This window comes from Aquarana catesbeiana, linkage group LG04 (assembly GCF_042186555.1).
Source record: "Aquarana catesbeiana isolate 2022-GZ linkage group LG04, ASM4218655v1, whole genome shotgun sequence".
Lineage (NCBI taxonomy): Eukaryota > Metazoa > Chordata > Amphibia > Anura > Ranidae > Aquarana > Aquarana catesbeiana.
In genome coordinates, this window is record NC_133327.1 from 561703471 (window position 1) to 561725397 (window position 21927).

Here is a 21927-nt window from a genome sequence, read left to right on the forward strand (position 1 = left end):
ATAGGCAAAACTTTTTTTTTTCTTTTGGATAGAGTAAGGGAGGGTTATAACCCTTGTCAGGTTTTTTTTTTTTTTTCGTCAGCTGCATCCCATTGCGGAGATTTCCCTTCACTTCCTGTCCCATAGCCAAACAGGAAGTGAGAGGAAACCTCTGCAAATTCAGGTAATTCCTTGGGTACCCCCAGTTCACCAGAACTAGTGTCCCCATTGGATGATTTCCCCTCTATTATTTTTCTGGGGACAACCCAAATTGTAAGATTTCTTTTACTTTCACTTTCAATGATAATGGTAAACAGGATATATAGAGAGGGTGCATCAACCCTAACAGGGGCACAGATAGCAATAAAAAATTACAGGGGTTTGAATCCCTCTCCTCTCCACTCCATCCAAAACTAAAAAAATGTGCCTTTATTTATTTCCTAATTTACATCTATATTTAATTTACAGGTCGGATTTTTCCCTTAGCTTCCTGTCCCATAGCCAAACAGGAAGTGAGAAGAAACCCCTGCAAATTCAGGGAATTCCTTGAGTCCCCCCAGTTCACCAGAACTAGTGTCCCCATTGAATGATTTCCCCTCTATTACTTTTCTTGGGACAACCCAAAATTTAGGAGTTTATTTTACTTTCACTTTCAATTTTAATGATAAACAGGACAAATAGAGAGGGCGAATCTCCCTAACAGGAGCACAGAGAGCAATAAAAAATGACAGGGGTTCGAATCCCTCTCCACTCTATCCAAAACCAAAAAAAAAAAAAGTGTCTTTAGTTATTCCCTAATTTACATCTATATTTAATTTATAGTTTTAAAACATTCACTTTACAACGTGCTCATTCTCCTTTAGTAAGCTGAAACTTAGTGGCTCCCAACATGACTCTAATACTTACAACAGTATATTAAAAAAAACTCCAAATAGTATCATTCATAATATTTATTTTGGAAAAATAGTTTAAAAATGAATTCCTTCATTAACAAAAAAAGTAGAAAAAATCAAATATCATTTGCACAATATTCCATAAATACATATATATACAAAAAAATATAGTCACATAGACCCGAAGTGCCTTTTTACATATTTACCATTTTTTTAAATTATAAAAAATGAACATCACAAATACTCAAGCTTTACAAATATCGTAAAAATAGTTTTACAAGTTCAAAAAATAACACACATTTTTTGACCTAGTGAAAAACACCTTTCAGTATAAAAAAAGACTAAGGAAGGCAGTGTCTGGAGTTTAGCAACGGAGTGGCTCATAGAATTCAACTATACACCTCAGGCAGTGCATTCATCTTCTGCAGACTCATAGAAGTCCATTCATTAAATATATATATTTATATATTTATATATATATATTTTATAATAATTATTTAAAAAAGACCAAAAAAAAAAAAAAGCAACTGTCCATAGTGCAATGAAGAAGAACTGAAAAACGGCAGTGCAACAGTTTTGTGTCTGGACACAGAGGCTAGCTTGTAGTGTCCATTTTGTTTTGCAGTCATTTTTGCTAACTTCAGTAGAGAACCAGCTCGGTCTGAATTTAGTGTCTCAGCAGCAGTCAACAAAGGGATGTCCCTCTCCTCTATTATCAGCAGCATTCACATGGGCGTCACCTCTGAATATGACAAGAATGTGTTGTACAGCTTCCGTATTACACCTGTAGAAACATACAGAAGGGATAAGCTTAGTCACCTGTTAGCAAATCACAACTTAATATAAGTTCCCTCATTCACAGCGTTTTGCATACTTAAATCCCAATGGAAATCTCACACTTTGATATCTTTATACAGTCCCATATCCCCACACGTTATGATTTGTGACTGATATTTACTTAAAAATGCCTTTAAACAAACATGAAGCGTCCTGTCCTTTTCCAGGTCTTTTACTGAGCTCTGATTACAGAATGCACTAGGTCCGATTAATGTCTATCAGACTTCATAGTCATATTTAGACACCCTGTACAACTGCTGTAACAGGAAAGTGAAAATATGACTATCAATACAATTGGGTTGATTTACTAAAACCGGAGAGTGCAAAATCTGGTGCAGCTATGCATGGTAGCCAATCAGTTTTTAACTTCAGCTTGTTCAATTAAAGTGATTGTAAAGTCTCGCTTTTCTTTTTTAACTAACCAACATGTTATACTTACCTCCTCTGTGCAGTTGGTTTTGCACAGAGCAGCCCCGATCCTCTTCTTCTCGGGTCCCTCTTTGCTGCTCCTGGCCCCTCCCTCCTATCGAGTGCCCCAACAGTCAGCAGCTTCCAATGGGGGCACTAGAGCCGAGTCACAGCTCCAAATGTCCATTAAGACACGGAGCCCCGACCCGGCCCCGCCCCCTCTCTCCCCTGATTGGCTGACTGACTTTGATTGACAGCGGCAGGAGCTAATGGCGCCGCTGCTGTGTCTAAGCTAATCAGGAGGAATGTCCCGGACATTTGTGGACATCGCTGGAGAGAGATGGGGCTCAGGTAAGTAATTAGGGGGGTGCTGGGGAGGCTGCATAGAATGCATTAAGATAAAAAAAAATGCCTTTACAACTCCTTTAAGCTTTGACAAAAAACTTGGAAGCTGGTTGGTTTCTGTGCAGAGCTGCACCAGATTTTGCACTCTCCAGTTTTAGTAAATCAACCCCAATGTCTATCTTGTGACTTTAGATAACCTTTAAAAGCTACAATCACTGATCACCTTTGATCCAACACCCATTATACGTAGCTTTGTTTTTATGTTAGTCTTGGACCATCAACTGTTTTTAGTTTCAGTATTATAAAAGTATGCAATGAGGTTTCCAAAACACACAGCCATCATTTATGACCATGGTGGATTACGTTTATATACTGGTTTTAGGCAATATTTTTCATATAGCCTACATTTCTTTTCTCAATATAAAAGATGATGAGGGCAATGTTTAAAAGGAATGCTAATTAGCTGCGTAAAGTTTAAAGCCAATAAAATACAAAAGCTTTCAAACAAGAAGAGCAGCTTAACTTTATTGGCTATTCTACCATGAGTTCAGTTAGGCTTCATTACCTCTGCAGAAAGTTCAAAAATCGACAGATCTAGTAAAAAATAAAATACTAACCTCAGTTGCTATGATGCATTCATCTTTTTCATCTGATATGACATATACGGACTGATATTTTGTGTCTTTCGAAGAGGAATAATTAGAGTCTGGCCTCCTTTTTTCTGAAGGATCACTGTGGGTAGCAAAGAAATGGTAAGCCATTAGAATTGGACATGGTCCACTTAGAGGTGACAATAAACCAATACAACTGTATCTAAATTTGCAGAACATCAAGATATGTACCTTTTTAAATGTGATGAGTGCGTTTCTTCTGAATCTGAGTCACTCGAGCTGCACTTGGCTTCACATTTCCTCCGTTCTTCTTTAGCTGCATCCTCATTTTTCAGTTCATGCACTAAATTGTAATCCACAGTTGGGTATCTTGGCTTGTAGCCATTTTTATCATTGTTGCTTTCGCTTAGAAAGTCTACTTTCTTGTTTGTGTTTTTAATCTGAGTGGTGCCTATGATGCTCACAGAAATGTCCTTTTCACGATGGCAGTTGGCCAGATTATTCATAGTCTTGGTTTCGCCTCGAGAGGCGGCAGGCATTTGCCGTTTCTTCTGTACCCTAAGCCGCACGTAAACGACTACCGCAGCACAGCCTAGCAGTAACAGTAACACCAAGATAATTCCAGCACACACTGCAATCCATGGAAAATGTCCGTTGACCTTTTCCGTTAACTTATCAGCAGACCCACCAGAAATGGGTGTCTCAGGGAGTAAAAACTGGCAATTAAGTCCACCATAACTGTGAGCACATTCGCACACATAACGATTGCTTCTCTCGTGGCATGTTGCCCCATTGTGGCATGGGTTGTGTTCACATTTGCTCACAGGCATGCTGCAGTTTTTCCCTGTGTACCCTGGAGGACAGGTGCATGAATAGTCATTAATCCCATCCTGGCATGTGCCACCATTTTGGCAGGGGAAGGAACCGCAGTCATCCAGGTTGTCATCACAGTGCCTCCCAGAGAAGCCTTCTTGGCACTGGCAAATGTAGGAATTTCCAAGGTCCTCACAGCGAGCTCCTGTAGCAGAGCCAATCAGGAAATGATTAGACAATGTAAACTGATTAACGCTGAGCACAATTTATACTAACATGGATAAAAAATCTGATATTGGGTGTTGCAGACAGAAACTTGACTTAAACTGCTTTTTTACGGCCCAGGAAAATTAAAACTGGCCGATTGCTTGCTATTGATAATGCAGACATATTTCATTTCCACCACCTTCCCCCTTATTATTTATATCTATTACTGGGACTTTTTTCAAAGCAATACATAAGCAAATTAAACGTATTGTTTATTTATCAAGGGCCTAATTCATACTAACAATTAAATTACTCAACTGGACTGTGTGATCTTACCGTTGGCACAAGGATTGGAGCTGCAGTAATCAATTTTCTTTTCACAGTTGAAGCCAGAGTAGGCAACTGGGCAAAGGCAGCTGTATCCACCATCTGGGTTATCTGTGCATCTGCCTCCATTGAAGCATGGTCCATCAGCACAAGTCATAGCACTGAGCTCACAGTTTTTGCCATAGAATCCAGGTGGGCATGAGCAGGAATAGCTATTTTCCAGGTCCTGTTTAAAAAAAAAAAAAGAAAGGCAAATGTCACTTTAGCACAGAAAACTGCATAAACTAAGCCGAGGTAAAACTACCAGTTAATTTAGAAGTTCCTTCCAGAGCCTTACATTTATTTGGTTAACCCAAAGAATTATTTATGAGAATAAAAATGACTTACCGTACAACTTCCTCCATTCTTGCAAGGGTTGGCGTCACATTCATTGATCTCAATCTCACAGTTGGATCCAGTATAGCCCGGACGGCAAGAGCAAGTGTAACTTCCCTGGCCAGTATTGGTGCAGGTGGCTCCGTTCTTGCAAGGCTTGTGGTGAGTGCAGTAGTTAAGGTCTGTACAATGAACAAAGCAAATCATTAGAAAGCTGTCCTTTCGCAATTATTACATTCAGTCATCTTCATCATTGTTTACTGTGTAGTCTCACCTTGGTTACAAAACAGTCCACCCCATCCTTCTTGGCAGTTGCATTGCCAAGGCTGTTGGCATGTACCATGCAGGCAACCTGGGTAACGGATGCATTCATCACAGTAGCGGCCTTGCCAACCTACACGGCATCTGGATGGAGAAAAAAAAAAAAGCGGTTATCAATTTGTTACTAAAAACACAGCAGATACATAGAAAACGTTTGAAATGTGTATAAGAATAGAGAGTATGAAACCCTGCTGGGGGAAATTCTATGTGTGTGTATATGTGAACTGCTCTTTTAATTATATACACAGACAACATTCTCTGATTCTGTTCAAACATTAACAAAGTGAACTTACTTGCACTCTCCAGGTTTTTCACAAACGCCATGTTGTTCGTCACATCCAGGGAGGCAGATCGCTGCGCAAAAAAAAGAAATGGGAAATATAAGCGATCCATTATAGAGCATCAAAAGGAACATTGGTAATGTCTGTGCAAATGAGATTCTATATGCAGGCTGCTGGATTCTGTTCTCATTTGGGAACTGGGTATTTTCCTAGTCACTTGCAAACAGGCATTTTCCTTAATACATTTACACGGTGACAAAAGAAGGCTCCCAGACCTCTTTTCCCCTCCCCCTTTCTACACACTTTTTTCTTCCAAGTGAGGGTCAGAAGTCTTTTTTTTTTTTCCCTTCTTCCCTAATTCTGCACACACACACATGGTTCCACCCCTTAATATCCCAGCGAGTGTGTGCAGATAAGAGTGGACAGCTGGTGTGCAGGGTGCCAGTACAGGACAGCTGCTCTATTGTCTATTCTCTCCCAGCAGCTGCCCTTCTGCAACAATACCCCATTGCCTCTAGCCAATCATAGGCAGGGGTGCAGCTCTCCCGGCCAATCGCTGTGAAGATCTAATCTATGGCACGCGTGTGATTTCTCTGAAAACTTTTCATTATTATTATCATTTAAATAAATGGTCCAAAGTTCTCAGCAGAAAGAGGGGCACCAGCCTCACAAAGGGCAGTGGGGGAAGGGGGAAGCTTTCTTGTTCCTCTAGCTTAAGACAAGCTCGTTAAGCAGGCAGTGCACATTTTACACAGCTATGTGACACTGAATGCACAAAAAAAAAAAAAAAGAAAAAAGAAAAAGGAGAACACCCCCATTAGGCAGTATAAAAAGGAGCTAATCAACATGATTAATGAGACACTGCATAGCAAATGAGTCATTTAATTGGACAAATAAAATAAGAAATAATTTGTCTATAAAATATCAGATGTTTATATCATTTTGTGCATATAAAGAGATAATTTTAAATTATTGGAATTCTTCTCATTTTTTTTTTTTTACATGTAGCCTATTTCTAAGCCTATGTTCCTTAAGCAAGTTATTTTTTTAGGATCTATACTTACGTTCAGTGCAGTACTGTCCCTTCCAACCGGGGTTGCAGACTTTCTCTCCCTTTTCGCCACAGGAGAAGTGTCCGAAAGCATCGTCCCTGGGGCGGCAGTAATCAGTGCACCCTTCTCCGTAGTAGTGTTCGTCACACACAAAGCGATAGGAGTACTTGAGTTCCGTTCTGCCACTGTTGTGCAGATCCTGAGACCACTCTTCACCAACTGTCAGGTGTCTCTGGGTGGCAAGGCGGCTGATAAGGCGCTCAGGGTTTTCTGCCAAACGAAAAACAAAACCTTTGTTAATAACCGTATTTCATCCAGCGTAGCCGATCCCTTTTCTAAGCTACCACACCGACTGTACTATGATTCTACAAATCACTGAAAATGTAATATATTGCATCAACTACTAGCAATGGATACAAGGATAAGAAACATTTTCTTGGACTAGGCCTAGTGACATCACCAACAGTTCATGGTGGAGATCAAACACCGGAAAGGTGTTGAACATGTCACATGGACTTCCTAAAGCGTTAGGTGCCAAGTTGGTCCTTCCTGCTGTGAGCATGAAAGGCTGCATTACAGAAGAGTGGAGGACAATGGAGAGAAAAAAAAAAGGACCACTCTATACAATGCACTTCTTACCTGTACTTAGGTCATCTGCTGAATCGGTGTGCAGTGCTTCAATGATGAGGGAAAAAGTACCCTGTGCACAAGAAAACGAAAATGGCAATATTACTAAGAAGCTTAAAACACAAATCAAATATCACACTGATCTACAGAAATGTTCCATTTCAAATTGCAGAAGAAATCAGCACATACCACTAACTACTGATAGCTGCCTACCCCCACTGCCTAGGCGAGGCTCAGAGAATTGTGTTGGCTAGCTGCATGTTTTCACTTTTCCTAAGGAAATGGGTGGACTTTTAATAGTTATTTCCTGGTATGATTTTTATGCTTGTTGTTTCATTATGCAGTGATCCCCTCCACCACCCCTTAGGTGCCAGCTGCCTGCATACAGAGGAGCCTTGGTCGATTAACCCTTTCCTGACTGCCATCACATTTGCATTGCCTGTCTTTCCATGCAACGCTGCAACAACTGATGGCGGCAAGAAAGTGAGGATTTTGCACTGTTTTTTTTTTTTTGTTTCGTTAACCCTTTGGCATGATAGGAAGGACACAGCAGATCAGGGGGCCTAGCAGAGCTGGTGTCATCAATCTTCACGCTTAATTTACCTAGTTTCACACATTGAGAGGACTGTAAAATGAATCCTTTTGGGAATTTCACGCTGTGCTGACAATTATACAACCGCTTCCAAAGACAAGAGGGGGAGACTTGGGCAGTGGCATTTCCAACACCATAACACTTGTTCCTTTTGGAAAAATAAAGGGTCTGCCTATGACAAATAACTCCTTTTTTTTCCATCTGAGCCCACCACCACCACCCTCCCCCCTTTCCCTTTCCTTTTCACACACAAATCTCAGCCTTTCAGTTCCATCTCTTTGAGCTTGGACTACTAAATATCCCCCTGGGTCATAAAGACAGATGTAAACCCTAAAAATAAACCTTTCCCTCAGGCTAAGCAAGCCTTTATGTAAGTGGTATTGCTGCTTTTATCCAGGGGTTTATTTCACCTTGTGTAATCCAACCCCACCCTGTACACAGTGTGTTTAATCTACCTAATCTGAATACTCTGCATCAACAACCACCACCCTTTCTTTGAAAGCCCCTATGATCAGCCATGTTATCATCAACTACTGTACTTAACCCCTATCAGAGTGTCTGACCCTGTTGGGTGGCCCTGGTGTGCAGGAGAGACAAGGCTGTTGTTTACATAGGTGTTGCTAAGCTTATTGTTCAGCACTGAATTTAGCAGAGCTTACAGCCATCAAGCTGCCCTGTCTGGATGAAATAATAATGGTGATGAACTAGATGTACAGGCAGCATCCTGGGGGAGAAGAAAGTCTAGGACACTCACAGGCCAGGTGAATCCAAAGGCGAATCGAATGGGGTTGGTGAAGCTTGGGTCTGAACTGACGGTCTCTGGGACGCTGAAGGAATTGGAGCCCAGCACTGGGGTCACAGCACTGCCATAGGTACAAGGGGGCTCCGGGGACACGCTGCTCTGGTAGTGCTTCAGGCAGATCCGAAAGAAAGTCTTGCATTCGCATTGCTGCAAGCCCTGAGAGCCAGACATCCCACCACGACAGCAGTTCATGTTCCCCATAGGACCTTTCTTATTGATGAACTCTTGCAGCTTCAACTCGAAGAGCCCGGAGCAAGAGATCTACAAAGCCAGGAGAAAAACATCACATATAAGATAGCAGTCCTGCATTAGAAATCCACAGCACATTTATTCACCTATCTCATTTGGGGGTGGCCCAAACAGGCCTGAATGGCACAGCTTCACTCTCTCTACAGAATTGGCACCATTGTAAACAATGCCCCCCCCCCCCCCCCAGAATGAACCAGGTACCCCTACATATAGCATGTATTTTTATTTCTTTCTTGTTTAAGATGCTTACACATAAGGTTACAATACAGCATTTAATACATATTCTATCAAAAAGGCACCCATCTATTAGAGTTACAAAACACCCTGCATAGAGCATTTTATATTATTCCATCCATGATAAAGATGGCCATTTATTAAAGTCACAACACCTCTACATATAAAATTTATATTAATCCACCCATGGTAAGGATGCCCATCTATTAAAATTACATAACCCCTTATTTGTAGCATTTTACCTCATTGCCTCCATGATATAGGTACCCATCTAAAAAAGTTACAAAACCCCTCCATACAGCATTTTATGTCATCTCCTCTATTGTAGGGATACCCATTTATTAAAGTTACAAAACCTTTTATATATAGCATTTAATATTATACCTCCATGGTAAGGATGGTCATGTATTAAAGTTACACTATCTCTAATATAGCATTTTATATGAGCCCCTCCATGGTAAGGATGGCCATGTATTAAATTTACAATACCTCCAATATAGCATTTTATATGAGCCCCTCCATGGTAAGGATGGCCAAGTATTAAAGTTGCAATACCTCTAATATAGCATTTTATATGAGACCCTCTATAGTAAGGCTGATTTATTAAAGCTACAAAACCTCCTACATGTAGCATTTTTTTCTGAATCTCTCCATGGTCAGGAAGCCCACGCAGTAGTTACAGTATAGCATATTATCCCATCCATGGTAAGAATGCCCATACATCAAAGTTACAATATAGCATTATATATCTCATCCATGGAAAGGGTACCCATCTATTACGAGTTCCAATGCCCCTCTCTGCAGCATAAATGAATATTTCTTCAATAGTAAAGGTAATCAATCACTCATTCACTTTACAAAGCAAGGGTAATCAAGCATTAAACTTACAAAGCCCCCCATCCCTCATTTTATAGCAGGTCGTTGTTCTTATGGTAGGGGTGCCCATCTATGAAAGTTCCAATCCTCCCCTACATACCGCATATGCTATTATTCCTTCCATAGCAAGGGTGATCACTCAAACTTACAAATCCTCCCACCCCATGGTAGGGGTGCCCATCTAATAAAGTAAGTCTCAATGCCCCCTTCCCTTATTTATAGCATATGCGATTATTTATATCCATAGTAAAGGCGATCGCTCAATAAACTTACAAAGCCCCCCCCCCCCCCCCCCCAACCTTCCATGTAAAGGTTGCCCATCTATTTAAGTTCCTTTCCCCCCTATGCTGTACTTCCTTCCACAAAATGGGTGCCGAAACTTACAAAGCCCCCCCAGCCCACAGCCTCCATGGCAGGAGTATTGAAGTTCCAGTGCCCGCTGGTCAGCGGGGGCAGCTCGCTGTCACTCTGAGAGCCAATCGGAGGATCGGATGTCTTACCTGGGCTAGCAGTGCAGAGGCGATGAACAAGCAGAATGCGGAGTGGGGGGCCCCCATGGTATGTGTCTGTAGGGTGGGTGCGGTAGGTGGTGAATGGAGAGCACAGCTTAGATTGCCGCACCGCCGGCTCTGCTTTTCCCTTCAAATGTCTTCTCCTCCCGGCTAGAAACGCCCTTATTTGTAGCACAAGCTTGGGTGACACCGAGCTTGTCAAAGGCAGAAAAGGTGGAGACTGGCGCTAGGTGAAGATTGGGGTCCTTTAGCATCCACCTTTAGAAGAATCCCACCTTGTCTGGCCCCTAGATCTCCATAGGAACCCAGTAAAAGGCAACAATCCAGAGAAAAGCCAAGCACCCGATGGGAGCGGTATAGTTCCGGAGCTCCGATAATCCCAGAAGGCAGGCAGGTGAGTGCGGTGTGTCTATGTTTGTTCTGACTTGTCCTGATCGGGATATACTCAGTCCTGATCGGGATATGCTCAGTGCTGATCGGGATATGCTCAGTCCTGGTGTCCTTATCGGGATATACTCAGTCCTGGTGTCCTGATCGGGATATGCTCAGTCCTGATCGGGCTATGCTCAGTGCTGATCGGGATATACTCAGTCCTGGTGTCTTGATCGGGATATACTCAGTCCTGATCGGGCTATGCTCAGTGATGATCGGGATATGCTCAGTCCTGGTGTCCTGATCAGGCTATGCTCAGTGCTGATCGGGCTATGCTGTGTCCTGGTGTCCTGATCAGGCTATGTTCAGTCCTGGTGTCCTGCCCTCTTCTGCTCTATCTGCCTCTGGCTGGCCGCCTGCCTCTTTATATGGAGCTGGCCGCCTGCATAGCTAATGACATGCAAATGAGCAGACCCCCAGTCTGTCTAGAGATGTCACAAAGGAGCCACTTTACAGAACCCTCCTCTCCATGGATTGCCAAATGGTCAGTGAGCTGTAAAATGTGCAATCCTCCCTCCTCTCTCTCTCCCCCTCCCCTCCTTCCCTCTGATATTGGGCAGCATTGCACACACACACACAACACACATTTTACATTTCTATTTTAACTTTATTTTATGACAAGATCTGGGTTCATTTCATTTGAAGGTGCAGGAAAAAAAAAGTGGCAGTTGCCCCCTCCCCCTAATCGTACCCCCCTTGCACACTTCTGCCCCCCTCCCAATTTCTCACCTCTGTATCCTACGTGTGTGTGTGCCTTCTACAACCCAGGGCCAAGGAGATCGGTGCCACTCAGTGATGTCACCTGGCAAGGATTTCCAGTGTGGGAAAAGGGGTGGGCATCCCCCTGATCCACTTACACTCCTGCGGTCCCCCATGTCGCTTGCAGCAGCAGTGGAGAGGCAGGAAAGGTGATCGAGCAACATGTGAAGCTAGATCAGATTTCTTACCACTTCTACGCTGGCCACCTGTCACCCCAGCCAGCCATCTACTGAGGACTGACACCATTGATGGCAGCTGGAGGATACACGCAGCCAATACGCACTTGTGGACTCGCCTTTTCCCCCCAAAACTGCCTTTTTGGTTCATCTTCCCTCCATAGTGTCATTGCATGCCTCATTTTTTATCAAACGTCGCAATCATATGTTGGTCTGCATTTGCTTTACCTTATTTCAGAAAATCCTCTGCTCCTGATTGTCTTTCTACCTCTGAGTTTTCACCTGATATTCAAAGGAAACTGTGCTAAGGAAAGCTGTCTGCAAATGCCGACCTCCCGAAAATGCCAGCTGCCTGGCTGTCTGTGGCTTTAATTTTTAAGATGCTGACCTGCAGGCTGCAATAACTTAAAAATGACAGAAGCCAGCGGACCAGCATATCCCATAGGACAGCATCTCTTTTTAACATGGATTAACCCTTGAAATAACGTTCTTGTCTTGGGGAACTCTGCTGATAATTACAAAATCAACAGCTTTAAGGACATTGGAGTGATGGTCGCTGGGAAGAATATTCCTTACATTTGTGGTTATTTAGAAGACCCCCACCCCTTAGTGCTAGCTAAAAATCACAAGTGTCAGTGGTTACTTATCTGAAAGTCTGAATTTACCCCTAGAAATCTCAGGAGGAACCCTAGGGATCCACAGAACCCTGGTTGAGAAGAACTGCTCTGGAAGAACCCTAGGGATCCACAGAACCCTGGTTGAGAAGAACTGCTCTGGAAGAACCCTAGGGATCCACAGAACCCTAGTTAAGAGGGGTTGCTCTGGAGGAACCCTGGGGATCCAAAGACCCCTGATTGAGAAGGTCTGCTTTGGAGGAACCCTAGGGATCCACAGAACCCTGGTTAAGAAGGGCTGCTCTGGAGGAACCCTATGGATCCTCAGAACCCTGGTTGAGAAGATCTGCTCTGGAGGAACCTTAGTGATCCACAGAGTCCTGGTTGGGAAAGGCTGCTCTGGAGGAACCCTATGGATCCACAGAACCCTGGTTGAGAAGAGATACTCTGGAGGAACCCTAGGGATCCACAGAACCCTGGTTAAGAAGGGCTGCATTGGAGGAACCCTGGGAATCAACAGAGTCCTATTGGGAAAGGCTGCCCTGGAGGAACCCTATAGGCATGTACAAAACCCTGGTTGAGAAAGGCTGACTTAAGGAACTACTCCTTTTTGGAAGAAGGTTTTGCAATGAACACCAGCTCCCCTAGCATCCTTTACCCCATCCTGCACAAATCACCTTCATTAGTTGCTCTGAGTACTAACTTCCCTGACACCCTTCACTCTATTCTGCACAAATCTCTCTCCCCCTCCTTTGAGTTTAATTTTGGAGTTTTTTCCAGTCTGCTTTCTTCCTTCAAACTTCTCCCTTTAGATGTCTGGTCTTCTTATCCTTCCCCTGCATGTTTCCATCTCCCTGTGGTTTTCTTTCCTTCCTTCCTTCCCTTGGCCAGGCCACAGTTAAAAGAAGTGAGTTTGGTGTGTGTCGCTCGCGTGGCCATCATTAAGGCAGTTTGTTATTGTGCAGGGGATGAATGAGTTGGTCCTTTGTGCTCTCAGCTGTATGGTAATGCAGCCAGCACCTGCTCTCCTGCACAATACAAGGGAGAGAAAGAGCTCCCCTTGGCGCAAGATGGAGCCTCTGCAACAATGTGCACACATTTCTCTTCAAAAGAAACAAGATAGAGAGGAAATAAAGACTTTGCCATTCAAGCAACCGTCAGCTTTGTATACGTTTCATATCTAGCAGACAGTAGAACTTTTGTGGCCATCAACATTTTTAATGATTCAGTTAGAAATTAATTAACCATGTTTGCTGTCAGGAGGGGAGGCTTTTTTAGAGTGGTGGGGAGGCAGGGGTTAAATTTTTATTCAGCCTTTTTTTTTCCTGATCACCAAAAAAAATGATGTTGTTGTGGTTACATGGAACTCATTAGCATGTACCAAAGGTATGGGCTGTGTATAATGTCAATTTCATTGTAACATCAGGCTTTTCCTTTTCTAGGGCTGTAACCTAGCAAGAATGGACTTTCCTTGCTGTGGATTGTGGAAATAATATTGAGCTGTGTTCACTTTAATTATGTGACAAACAAAAGCCTGCTTTTTTCTATATAGGGGATCTACAGCTGATTGGTTACAATGCAGAGCTGCGCCAGATTTTGCACTCTCCAGTTTTAGTAAATCAACCCAGATATTTAATTTTATAAATCACAGTGGATCATAAACAATTCCCTTGTTGTAAAAAAATGCTTGTTTACTACTTTGTTGTATATCAATGCTACTGATCTCTTGTAGCCTTTTTACAGTAACTTCATGTCTATATGTACTGCATTTACATTAGGGATGGCAGTATTTATTAAGAAGGAATTCCTGCTGGTGACAACAGTGGACCATGCCTGCATGATGCTCGTTTAAAAGGACAACTTGTTGATTGAGTGACAACGCAGGGGAATAATTAGGAGAAAGGGATAGAGTTGTCACCCCATAACAGGTGCCTGACTTCAGGGCAAGATTTGTAGGGATCATTTAAATGAAAGCTGCAGATTTTAAAAAATATTGAAAATGGTTTGAATTTAGCATGCTTATATGAGAATTTAGTGATTGAGTTTACATATACTTTAATTAACTCATTATGTGTTTCAATGATGGTCATTAACAGCGAAATCAATGGCTTTTGATCAATACACATTTAATGGTTTTAGTGTACCCTAAATGCTGATGTGTGTCAATGGCTGTTATCATGTCACCTGCAGATTACATGTCACCTGCAGATTACATGTCACCTGCTGTATCCTTATCTAGATCAATACTAGTGCTGATTTAAAAAGTTCAAACACATAAGTCCTGTGCTCATAAAAATGAGTGAAGACAAGATTGTGGGAACTGTGTGTACTGGCTGCATGTCATCACATAGAGATGGGGCTCCTATGTCACTGTTCCTGCTTTGTTATGTCACTAACAAAGCTAAAGCAATTAAACCCAGCAAACTATTCTGATCACCTGCAATCAAATATGGGGGGGGGGGGGGGGGGTTCCCCTATAATGTCACCAAATGATACTCCTGCTAGAAAGTTGTATAATGGTGGCCGAACACGCTCTGACTTTATTATCCAATCGATGTGCGATTTGATCAAAACGCTTGAATCCGTAAACAATCGAATAGTGATATCTTTCGATTGATTTGGACGATCGACCAGGGCGAAAACAGAGATGCGATCAATAAGTTAACCATTGCTCGAAATAAACTTCCCTGTGTGTGGCATATCGGTCGAATGGGTTGTCGACTATGGATCGATTATTTATATCGGAGGAGATCGATCGGAAAATCAAATCGATCATTTATCGAAGCGTGTATGGCCACCAACTGAAGCAGAAAGGTGCGAAAGAACTTGGCCCAAATTCTTAACAACCCCCCTCAGTATAAAGCGTTTGTTATATTGACGTGACACAGATTCTTCGATTACTTCTGCAAAGCGTATCTGAATGGCAGCAGCAAATCCATCCCAGTGCTCCCAGTGCCTCCCAGTGCACTTATTCATGGGCAGCTTAATTTATGCCACGCGATTGTGTATTGGTGAAATGAAGCAGAAAGCCTCCTCTTTCTTCCTCACTCCTTCCTCCTCCATCCTCCTCCTTCCAGCCCTCTCCTCCATCCTCCATATGATTATTTTCCCTGCTTTCCTTTCAGGGGACTCTGCCGAACTGGGAGACTGTTTAACTTAAGGCTTTCTATAGGAGGCTGTTGGAGTTTAACTCCTGCCCACCGGTAGCTGGGGGGGAACAAAAGACAGACTCGGGCTGAAGCTATTCATCTATTCTTTGCACTTTAATTTTCATTGATTGTGAAGACAAGGAGAGCCCCTTGTGGGACTGGAGCTGAAGGGGATGACACGCCTTTAGACGCGATCAGCCCCCCAGCCAGCCATCTGCTCCCAACCAAATGGCGTTTTTTCACTTCCCCACTGCATGTCTATATACCCCGCTTAACCCTTCCACTGCCAGGGGAGTGGGGCTCTAAGGCCAGGAAGGAGTTAAAGCCGGGGAATATGCTTAGGAGGGATTGAAATAAGAGAGAGAGAAATAAGAGGGAACTAGAGAAGGAAAGAGAGAGAATGAGGGGTGGGGGGAGAAATAAGAGGGAAATATACCTGAAGGATTTAAGTAGAGAGAGGGCCAGACAGCTTAGAGAGAGAACGTAAAATATAGTTGGATGTCCTTAAGAAAGAAAGGGGGGGAGAGGAGGGAGGGAGAAGGAAAGAGAGAGGGGGGGGGGGCAATCAGAGAGAGAGAGAGAGGGGGGGGTAGAGAGGGAGAGAGAGAGAGGGGGGGGATCAGAGAGAGTGGGGAGGGGGAGAGAGAGGAGGAGAGAGAAGGAAAGAAAGAGAGGGATGGAAGAGAGAGGGGGAAGAGAGAGAGAGAAGGAAAGAGAGAGAATGAGAGAGAGAGAGGGATGGAAGAGAGAGAGGGGGAAGAGAGAGAGAGAAGGAAAGAGAGAGAATGAGAGAGAGAGGGATGGAAGAGAGAGAGAGAAGGAAAGAGAGAGAATGAGAGAGAGAGGGATGGAAGAGAGAAAGTGGGGAGAGAGGGGGAGAGAGAGAAGAAGAGGGAGGGGGAGACAGAAGAGAGGGAGAGGAAGAGAGGAGATAGGAAGAAGTGAGAAAGAGAAAAGAGAAAGATAACGTTAGTAATATAGTTGTTGGATGTCTTTGAGAAAGATGAGGGAGAGAGAGATAAATCGGAGAGAAAGGCAGAAGTGAGAATGATAAAGAGAGAACTTTAGATATATATATTTAGATATATTTAGATGTCTTTAACAAAGATGAGAGAGAGAGAGGGAGAGAGAGAGAGAGAGAGAGAGAGAGAGAGAGAGAGAGAGAGAGAGAGAGAGAGAGAGAGAGAGAGAAAGAGAAGAAAGAGGAAGAAGTGAGAAAAATAGAGATATAAATTTAGATATATAGTTGGATGTGTTTGACAAAGATGAGGGAGAGAGCGAAGGAGAAAAGAGAGAGAGAAAAAAAGTGAGAAATAGAGAGAAGATAGATAAGAGAAACAGAAAGAAAATAAAAGAAAAAGAAAGAACGATAGAGAGAAAGAAAGAAGAAAGAAAGAAAGAAAGAAAGAAAGAAAGAAAGAAAGAAAGAAAGAAAGAAAGAAAGATGTACAGTAAATACAAATTCTGAGAGAAAGAATGAGAAAGAAGAAACACATACTAAGTTTAGAGAAAAGAAGATGTACCTTACGATAGGAGATAGATAGATAGATAGATAGATAGATAGATAGATAGATAGATAGATAGATTTTTACTATATGGATAGAAAGATAGAAGATAAAGAACCCTGACTGCAATAGAGTAGCACACAGCTACAAATCATGACTCATGATGGTTTCTGATTAGTTCCTATGGGATTACTATGTAATGAAGCTCTAATTACTATTCAACACCAAGCAGTTCAGTAACGTTGTCCTATTGACATGTGGGGCTCCCACCACTCAATCCATTCATACACCTAGATGTATGGGGGGCACCCTGACAAGTGACAGTTGCTGTCCATGAAGGAGCTGCAGGCACTAATTACATACAATTAATGTAAGAGAACGATTTATGAAACACTTGTATCACTGATTGCAGATTATTACTCTAGTATCAGCACTATTGATCGCCTGGTAACATGAAGCTTATTTTCTTGCTGTCCAGGTGTGACATTTTCATTCATGGGAATGAGGAATGAGTACAATCCATAGATGGATTAGAGGAGCAGTACATGGATAAGAGCAGGTGCGATGTATGGAGATATGGAGAGAATAGAGCACACATGAGCTCTGTTTGCTCCCAAAAGGGTGTTTTGCCTGATGTGGCCTCTGGGTAGGACTTTGACCAAGTCAGAAGAAAGCCATGCTAACAGGTGAAGCCCTTCTGTAAATACAACTCAGACCAGAGAGCGAGATCTAGAAATCCTCCAACAAACCCAGAGAAAGAGAATTCGAGGAAATGGGGAATAGGTAGATGAAAGGAGAGGATATAATGATTACTGATCTAACTGGATCCAAGAAAGGTAGCTAGAAACAAATGTATTCATTTAGTATGCTTTAATACATCCAACAAATTATTTAAAAAAAATGCATCAATGTTTACTATACATACATTTAGCTTTGCAAATGTTTTGCAAAATAAATACAATGTTTATAAAACCGACTTATGTCTTCACTTAGCTACATGAAATGATTCATTTATTCATGTTTATGCAGCCTGTGGTGACACCACACCTGTACCTCGGCACAGGTCTCAATTTCATGCCCCCTTACAGCAATTGTCTATACACTGTTATGTATGCATTGTCTTATTTACATTTAATAAATATTAGGTGACAGTACCTGGCTTATAATACTGTGTCCTTACTTGTTTATTTTATGCATGTCCACACAGAGTGTAGAGCAACTGCAGACATATCTGTACAGAGCACAGAGCAACAGACAGGAGTATATGCCAAGGTGATTCCTTAGAAGATGATCTGTCAATATGCCAGGGAAATACCTCTCAAGGCAGACTTTTCAGGGTGTCACTGCTTTATGGAGAGAGAGAGAGAGAGAGAGAGAGAGAGAGAGAGAGAGAGATGGGTAGTTGGGTAAGAGAAAGATTTAAGAGAAGAGAAGAGAGATGCCTATAGATGGATAGATAAATAGCTCAGAGAAAAAGAGAGAAAGAATGGAAGAGAGCGGGAGATGGAGAGCCAGTTAGATTTGTAGCTGGATAGGTGGGAAAGAGAATTTATAGAAGAGAGATATATCTATTGATGCATACAATAGATAAATGATAGACAGATAGATAGAGACAGTGCAGGGGAAAGGTCATCCAGCACCCAGGGGCAAAGGTACCAAACTGTGCCCCCCTTCCTTCCCTTAGGGTTAGCAGTGGTTTGCTGCGACTACTCCTGTCAGTCTTGAAAACAGAAGCAACTGGCACAGTGCGCCCCCATCCCTGCAATAAACCATTGTGCTCAGGGCAGCCGTCCCTCGTGCCCACCCCTTGTCCCGGCCCTGGATAGATAGATAGATAGATAGCTTTAAGAGAGAGAGATAGCGAGTGAGATGTCTAGCCCAGTGAGAGAGATAACCATAGATATATAAGTAAGATATATATATATATATATATATATATATATATATATATATATATATATATATATATGTTTCTGAAATTGAGCCTTTGGGGAGGAGGGGGGGAGCGGGTATCCAATTTTGACAGGTACCTGCTCCAACCACATAGGCAATCAGAAGCGGAAGTTCCCCTTCCCCTCCCTCCTGCAGTCAAGTTTGGGACACATGAAAGGTCCCAGAAGATTGCCAGACCACTCACAGCGCACAGTGCCATGCGCGTATGCGCAGTGGGTGCCCGGCTGTAAAGCCGCAAGCTGTCACAGCAGGGTTGTCTATAGCATAGGTACCTGCTCCCATTTCTGCTCCAACCGCATAGGCAATCAGAAGCAGAAGTTCTCCTCCCTCCTGCAGTCTTCTGGGACACATGAAAGGTCCCAGAAGATTGCCGGACCACTCACAGCGCACACTGCCACTTGCGCATGTGCAGTGGGTGCCCAGCTGTGAAGCTGCAAGCTGTCACAACCGGGTGTCCATAGCAAAAATGCGGGCCCTGGGGAGAGAGACACCCAGGATGAAAATGGCTAGGCAAAGCCCAGCGCTGGAACATGGGACAGGTGAGTGGCTGTTTATTAAAAGTCGGCAACTATAGTTTTTGTAGCTGCTGACTTTTAATTTTTACATATGAGACTGGAGCTCCGCTTTAAGCCTTGCAGATTGGAGGACTATTGTAAATTGAGCTCCATAGATTGGAGGACAGAGGAGGAGCTCTGTAGGTTGGAGGACTAGTAGAAGTTGTGCTCCATAGATTGAGGGACAGGTAGAGGATGAGCTCTGTAGGCTTGATTACTTGTAAAATTTGAGCCCTCTAGGTCAGTAATCAAACAGAACCTGTGGATTGGAGGACTAGTATAGGAGCTTCATAGGTTTGAGGACCAATAGAAATGAAGACATGTAGGTTGGAGGACTAACAGAAGTTTAGCCATGTAGGTAGGTTGGAGGACTAGTTTAAGTTATGCAATGTAGGGCTGGTAGATGTTGAGCCCTGTACGTTGAAAGTAGAAGTTGAGCTCCATAGGTTGGAGGGCTAGAGTGAGTGGAGCCCTGTAGGTTCCAGGAAAAGTGTAAATTGAGCTCTGTAAGTTGGAGGACTAGTAGAAGCTGAGCTCCATAGGTTGGAGGACAGCTAGAGGTTGAGCCCTGTAAGTTGGAGGACTACTAGAGGTTGAGTCATGTAATTTGGAGGACTAGTAGAAGTTAAGCTCTATAGGTTGGAGGAGAGCTAGAGGTTGAGCCCTGTAAGCTGGAGGACAACTAGAAGTTGAGCCCTGTAAGTTGGAGGACTAGTATAAGTTCAGCTCCATAGGTTGGAGGACTAGTGTAAGTTGATCCCTGTAGGTTGGAGAATTAGTGTGAATTAAGTTCCATAGGTGGGAGAACTTGTGCAAGCTGAACTTCATTGGTTGGAGGATGAGAGTGAGTTGAGCCCCGTAGGCTGCAGGACTAATGTAAATTAAGCACTGTAGTTTGAAGGATTGGGGTGAGATGAACCCTGTAGGTTGGAGAACCAGTGTAAGTTGAGCTCTATGGTTTGGAGCACTAGCAGCAGTGAGCTCTGTAGGTTGGAGGACTAGTGCTAGTCGATCTGTCAGTTGTAGGACTAGAGTTAGTTGATCTCTGTAGGTTGGGAGACTAGTATTCAGCCCTGTGGGTTGGAGGACTAGTGTTAGCTCTGTGGTTTGGAAGAATAGTGTTAGTAGAGTTCTGTAGGTTGGAGGGCTAGAGTTAGCTTTGTGGGTTGGAGGATTAGTGTTAGTAGAGTTCTGTGGGTTGGAGGACTAGTGTTAAAAGAGTTCTGTCGGTTGGAGGACTAGTGTTAGAAAAGTTCTGTAGGTTGGAGGACTAGAGTTAGCTTTGTGGGTTGGAGGATTAGTGTTAGTAGAGTTCTGTAGGTTGGAGGGCTAGAGTTAGCTTTGTGAGTTTGAGGACTAGTGTTAGCAAAGTTCTGTAGGTTGGAGGACTAGAGTTAGCTTTGTGTGGGTTGGAGGACTAGTGTTAGCTCTGTGGGTTGGAGGACTGGTGTTAGTAAAGTTCTGTAGATTGGAGGACTAGAGTTAGCTTTGTGGGTTGAAGGACTAGTGTTGAGACCTGTAGGTTGGTGAACTAGTGTTAACTCTGTGGGTTGGAAAACTAGTATTAGCAGAGTTTTGTAGGTTATGTAGGTTGAAGGACTAATGTTAGATGTGTGGGTTGGAGGACTAGCGTTAGCTTTGTCGGTTGGAGGACTAGTGTTAGCTCTGTGGGTTGGAGGACTGGTGTTAGTAGAGTTCTGTAGATTGGAGGACTAGAGTTAGCTTTGTGGGTTGGAGGATTAGTGTTGAGACCTTTAGATTGGTGGACTAGTGTTAACTCTGTGGGTTGGGAGACTAGTATTAATAGGGTTCTGTAGGCTCTGTAGGCTGGAGGACTAGTGTCATCTGTGTGGGCTGGAGGACAGAGCACTGTAGGTTGGAGGACTAGTGTTAGCTGTGTAGGTTGAAGGACTGAGCCCTGTGGGTTGGAGGACTGAGCCCTGTAGGTTGGAGGACTAGTATAGTTGAAGGACCAGCAGCGATGGCATGTGCTGATTAGAATAAGAATGGGGAGTCGCGTGGCCCAGCTGGCACCCTGTGCGGGCAGATGACGGCTCCCAGCTCCGCCCCCTCCCTCCCCTCCCCCTTACACGGGGAGCCGCACATCATCTGCCGCACACTTGATTTTCATAACAAAGCTCCATGTTTACCTGGGATCCGACCAAGGGCCAGTCTATTGTCTCCAGATCAGATTACTGGGGCCAGCTGCTCCTCAGCCTTTCTCTGGACAGAAGATCCTCCTGACACGGACTGTGGCAGAGATAAGAGGCTTTATTATGGAGGGGTCTCAGCCAGGATATGGCCTCTCTCTATTCACTTCTCCATCCACAACTACAGCAATTAGTAAGGAGGGGGCAGAAGATCGCTGGCTGCTTCCCACTCAACTCCACTCTGCTGGATCATAAACATTCCTGGGAATGTGTCCTGCTGGTATGTGGGACCAG

General features: G+C 43.3%; 1 protein-coding gene and 1 long non-coding RNA gene across 2 annotated transcripts in view; one reads left to right on the forward strand and one right to left on the reverse strand.

The window, feature by feature from the left end:
* Nucleotides 1-914: 914 nt before the first annotated feature.
* Nucleotides 915-11262, reverse strand: DLL1 (delta like canonical Notch ligand 1). Its single transcript, XM_073628008.1, has 11 exons — nucleotides 10330-11262; nucleotides 8423-8731; nucleotides 7089-7149; nucleotides 6462-6719; nucleotides 5410-5470; nucleotides 5070-5200; nucleotides 4808-4977; nucleotides 4430-4646; nucleotides 3305-4091; nucleotides 3080-3194; nucleotides 915-1656 (listed from the first exon to the last, which is right to left on the reverse strand). Exons 1-11 carry the CDS (start codon nucleotides 10384-10386, stop codon nucleotides 1651-1653), a joined length of 2172 nt encoding a protein of 723 aa, XP_073484109.1. The 5' UTR covers nucleotides 10387-11262; the 3' UTR covers nucleotides 915-1650.
* The window catches only part of LOC141140624 (uncharacterized), a 50600-nt gene continuing 38926 nt past the window's right edge, over nucleotides 10254-21927 (forward strand). The window contains exon 1 of the long non-coding RNA XR_012243961.1: nucleotides 10254-10735. This is a non-coding gene — a long non-coding RNA (uncharacterized lncRNA). The remainder of the gene's footprint in view (nucleotides 10736-21927) is intronic.

Coding starts and splice junctions, on each gene's coding strand:
- DLL1 (XM_073628008.1), bottom strand. CDS start 10,386: ATGGGGGCCCCCCACTCCGCATTCTGCTTGTTCATCGCCTCTGCACTG. Junction 8,732..10,329: donor CCTCTGCACTGCTAGCCCAG/GTAAGACATCCG, acceptor CTGGCTTTGTAG/ATCTCTTGCTCCGGGCTCTT. Junction 3,195..3,304: donor CACTCATCACATTTAAAAAG/GTACATATCTTG, acceptor TGCTACCCACAG/TGATCCTTCAGAAAAAAGGA.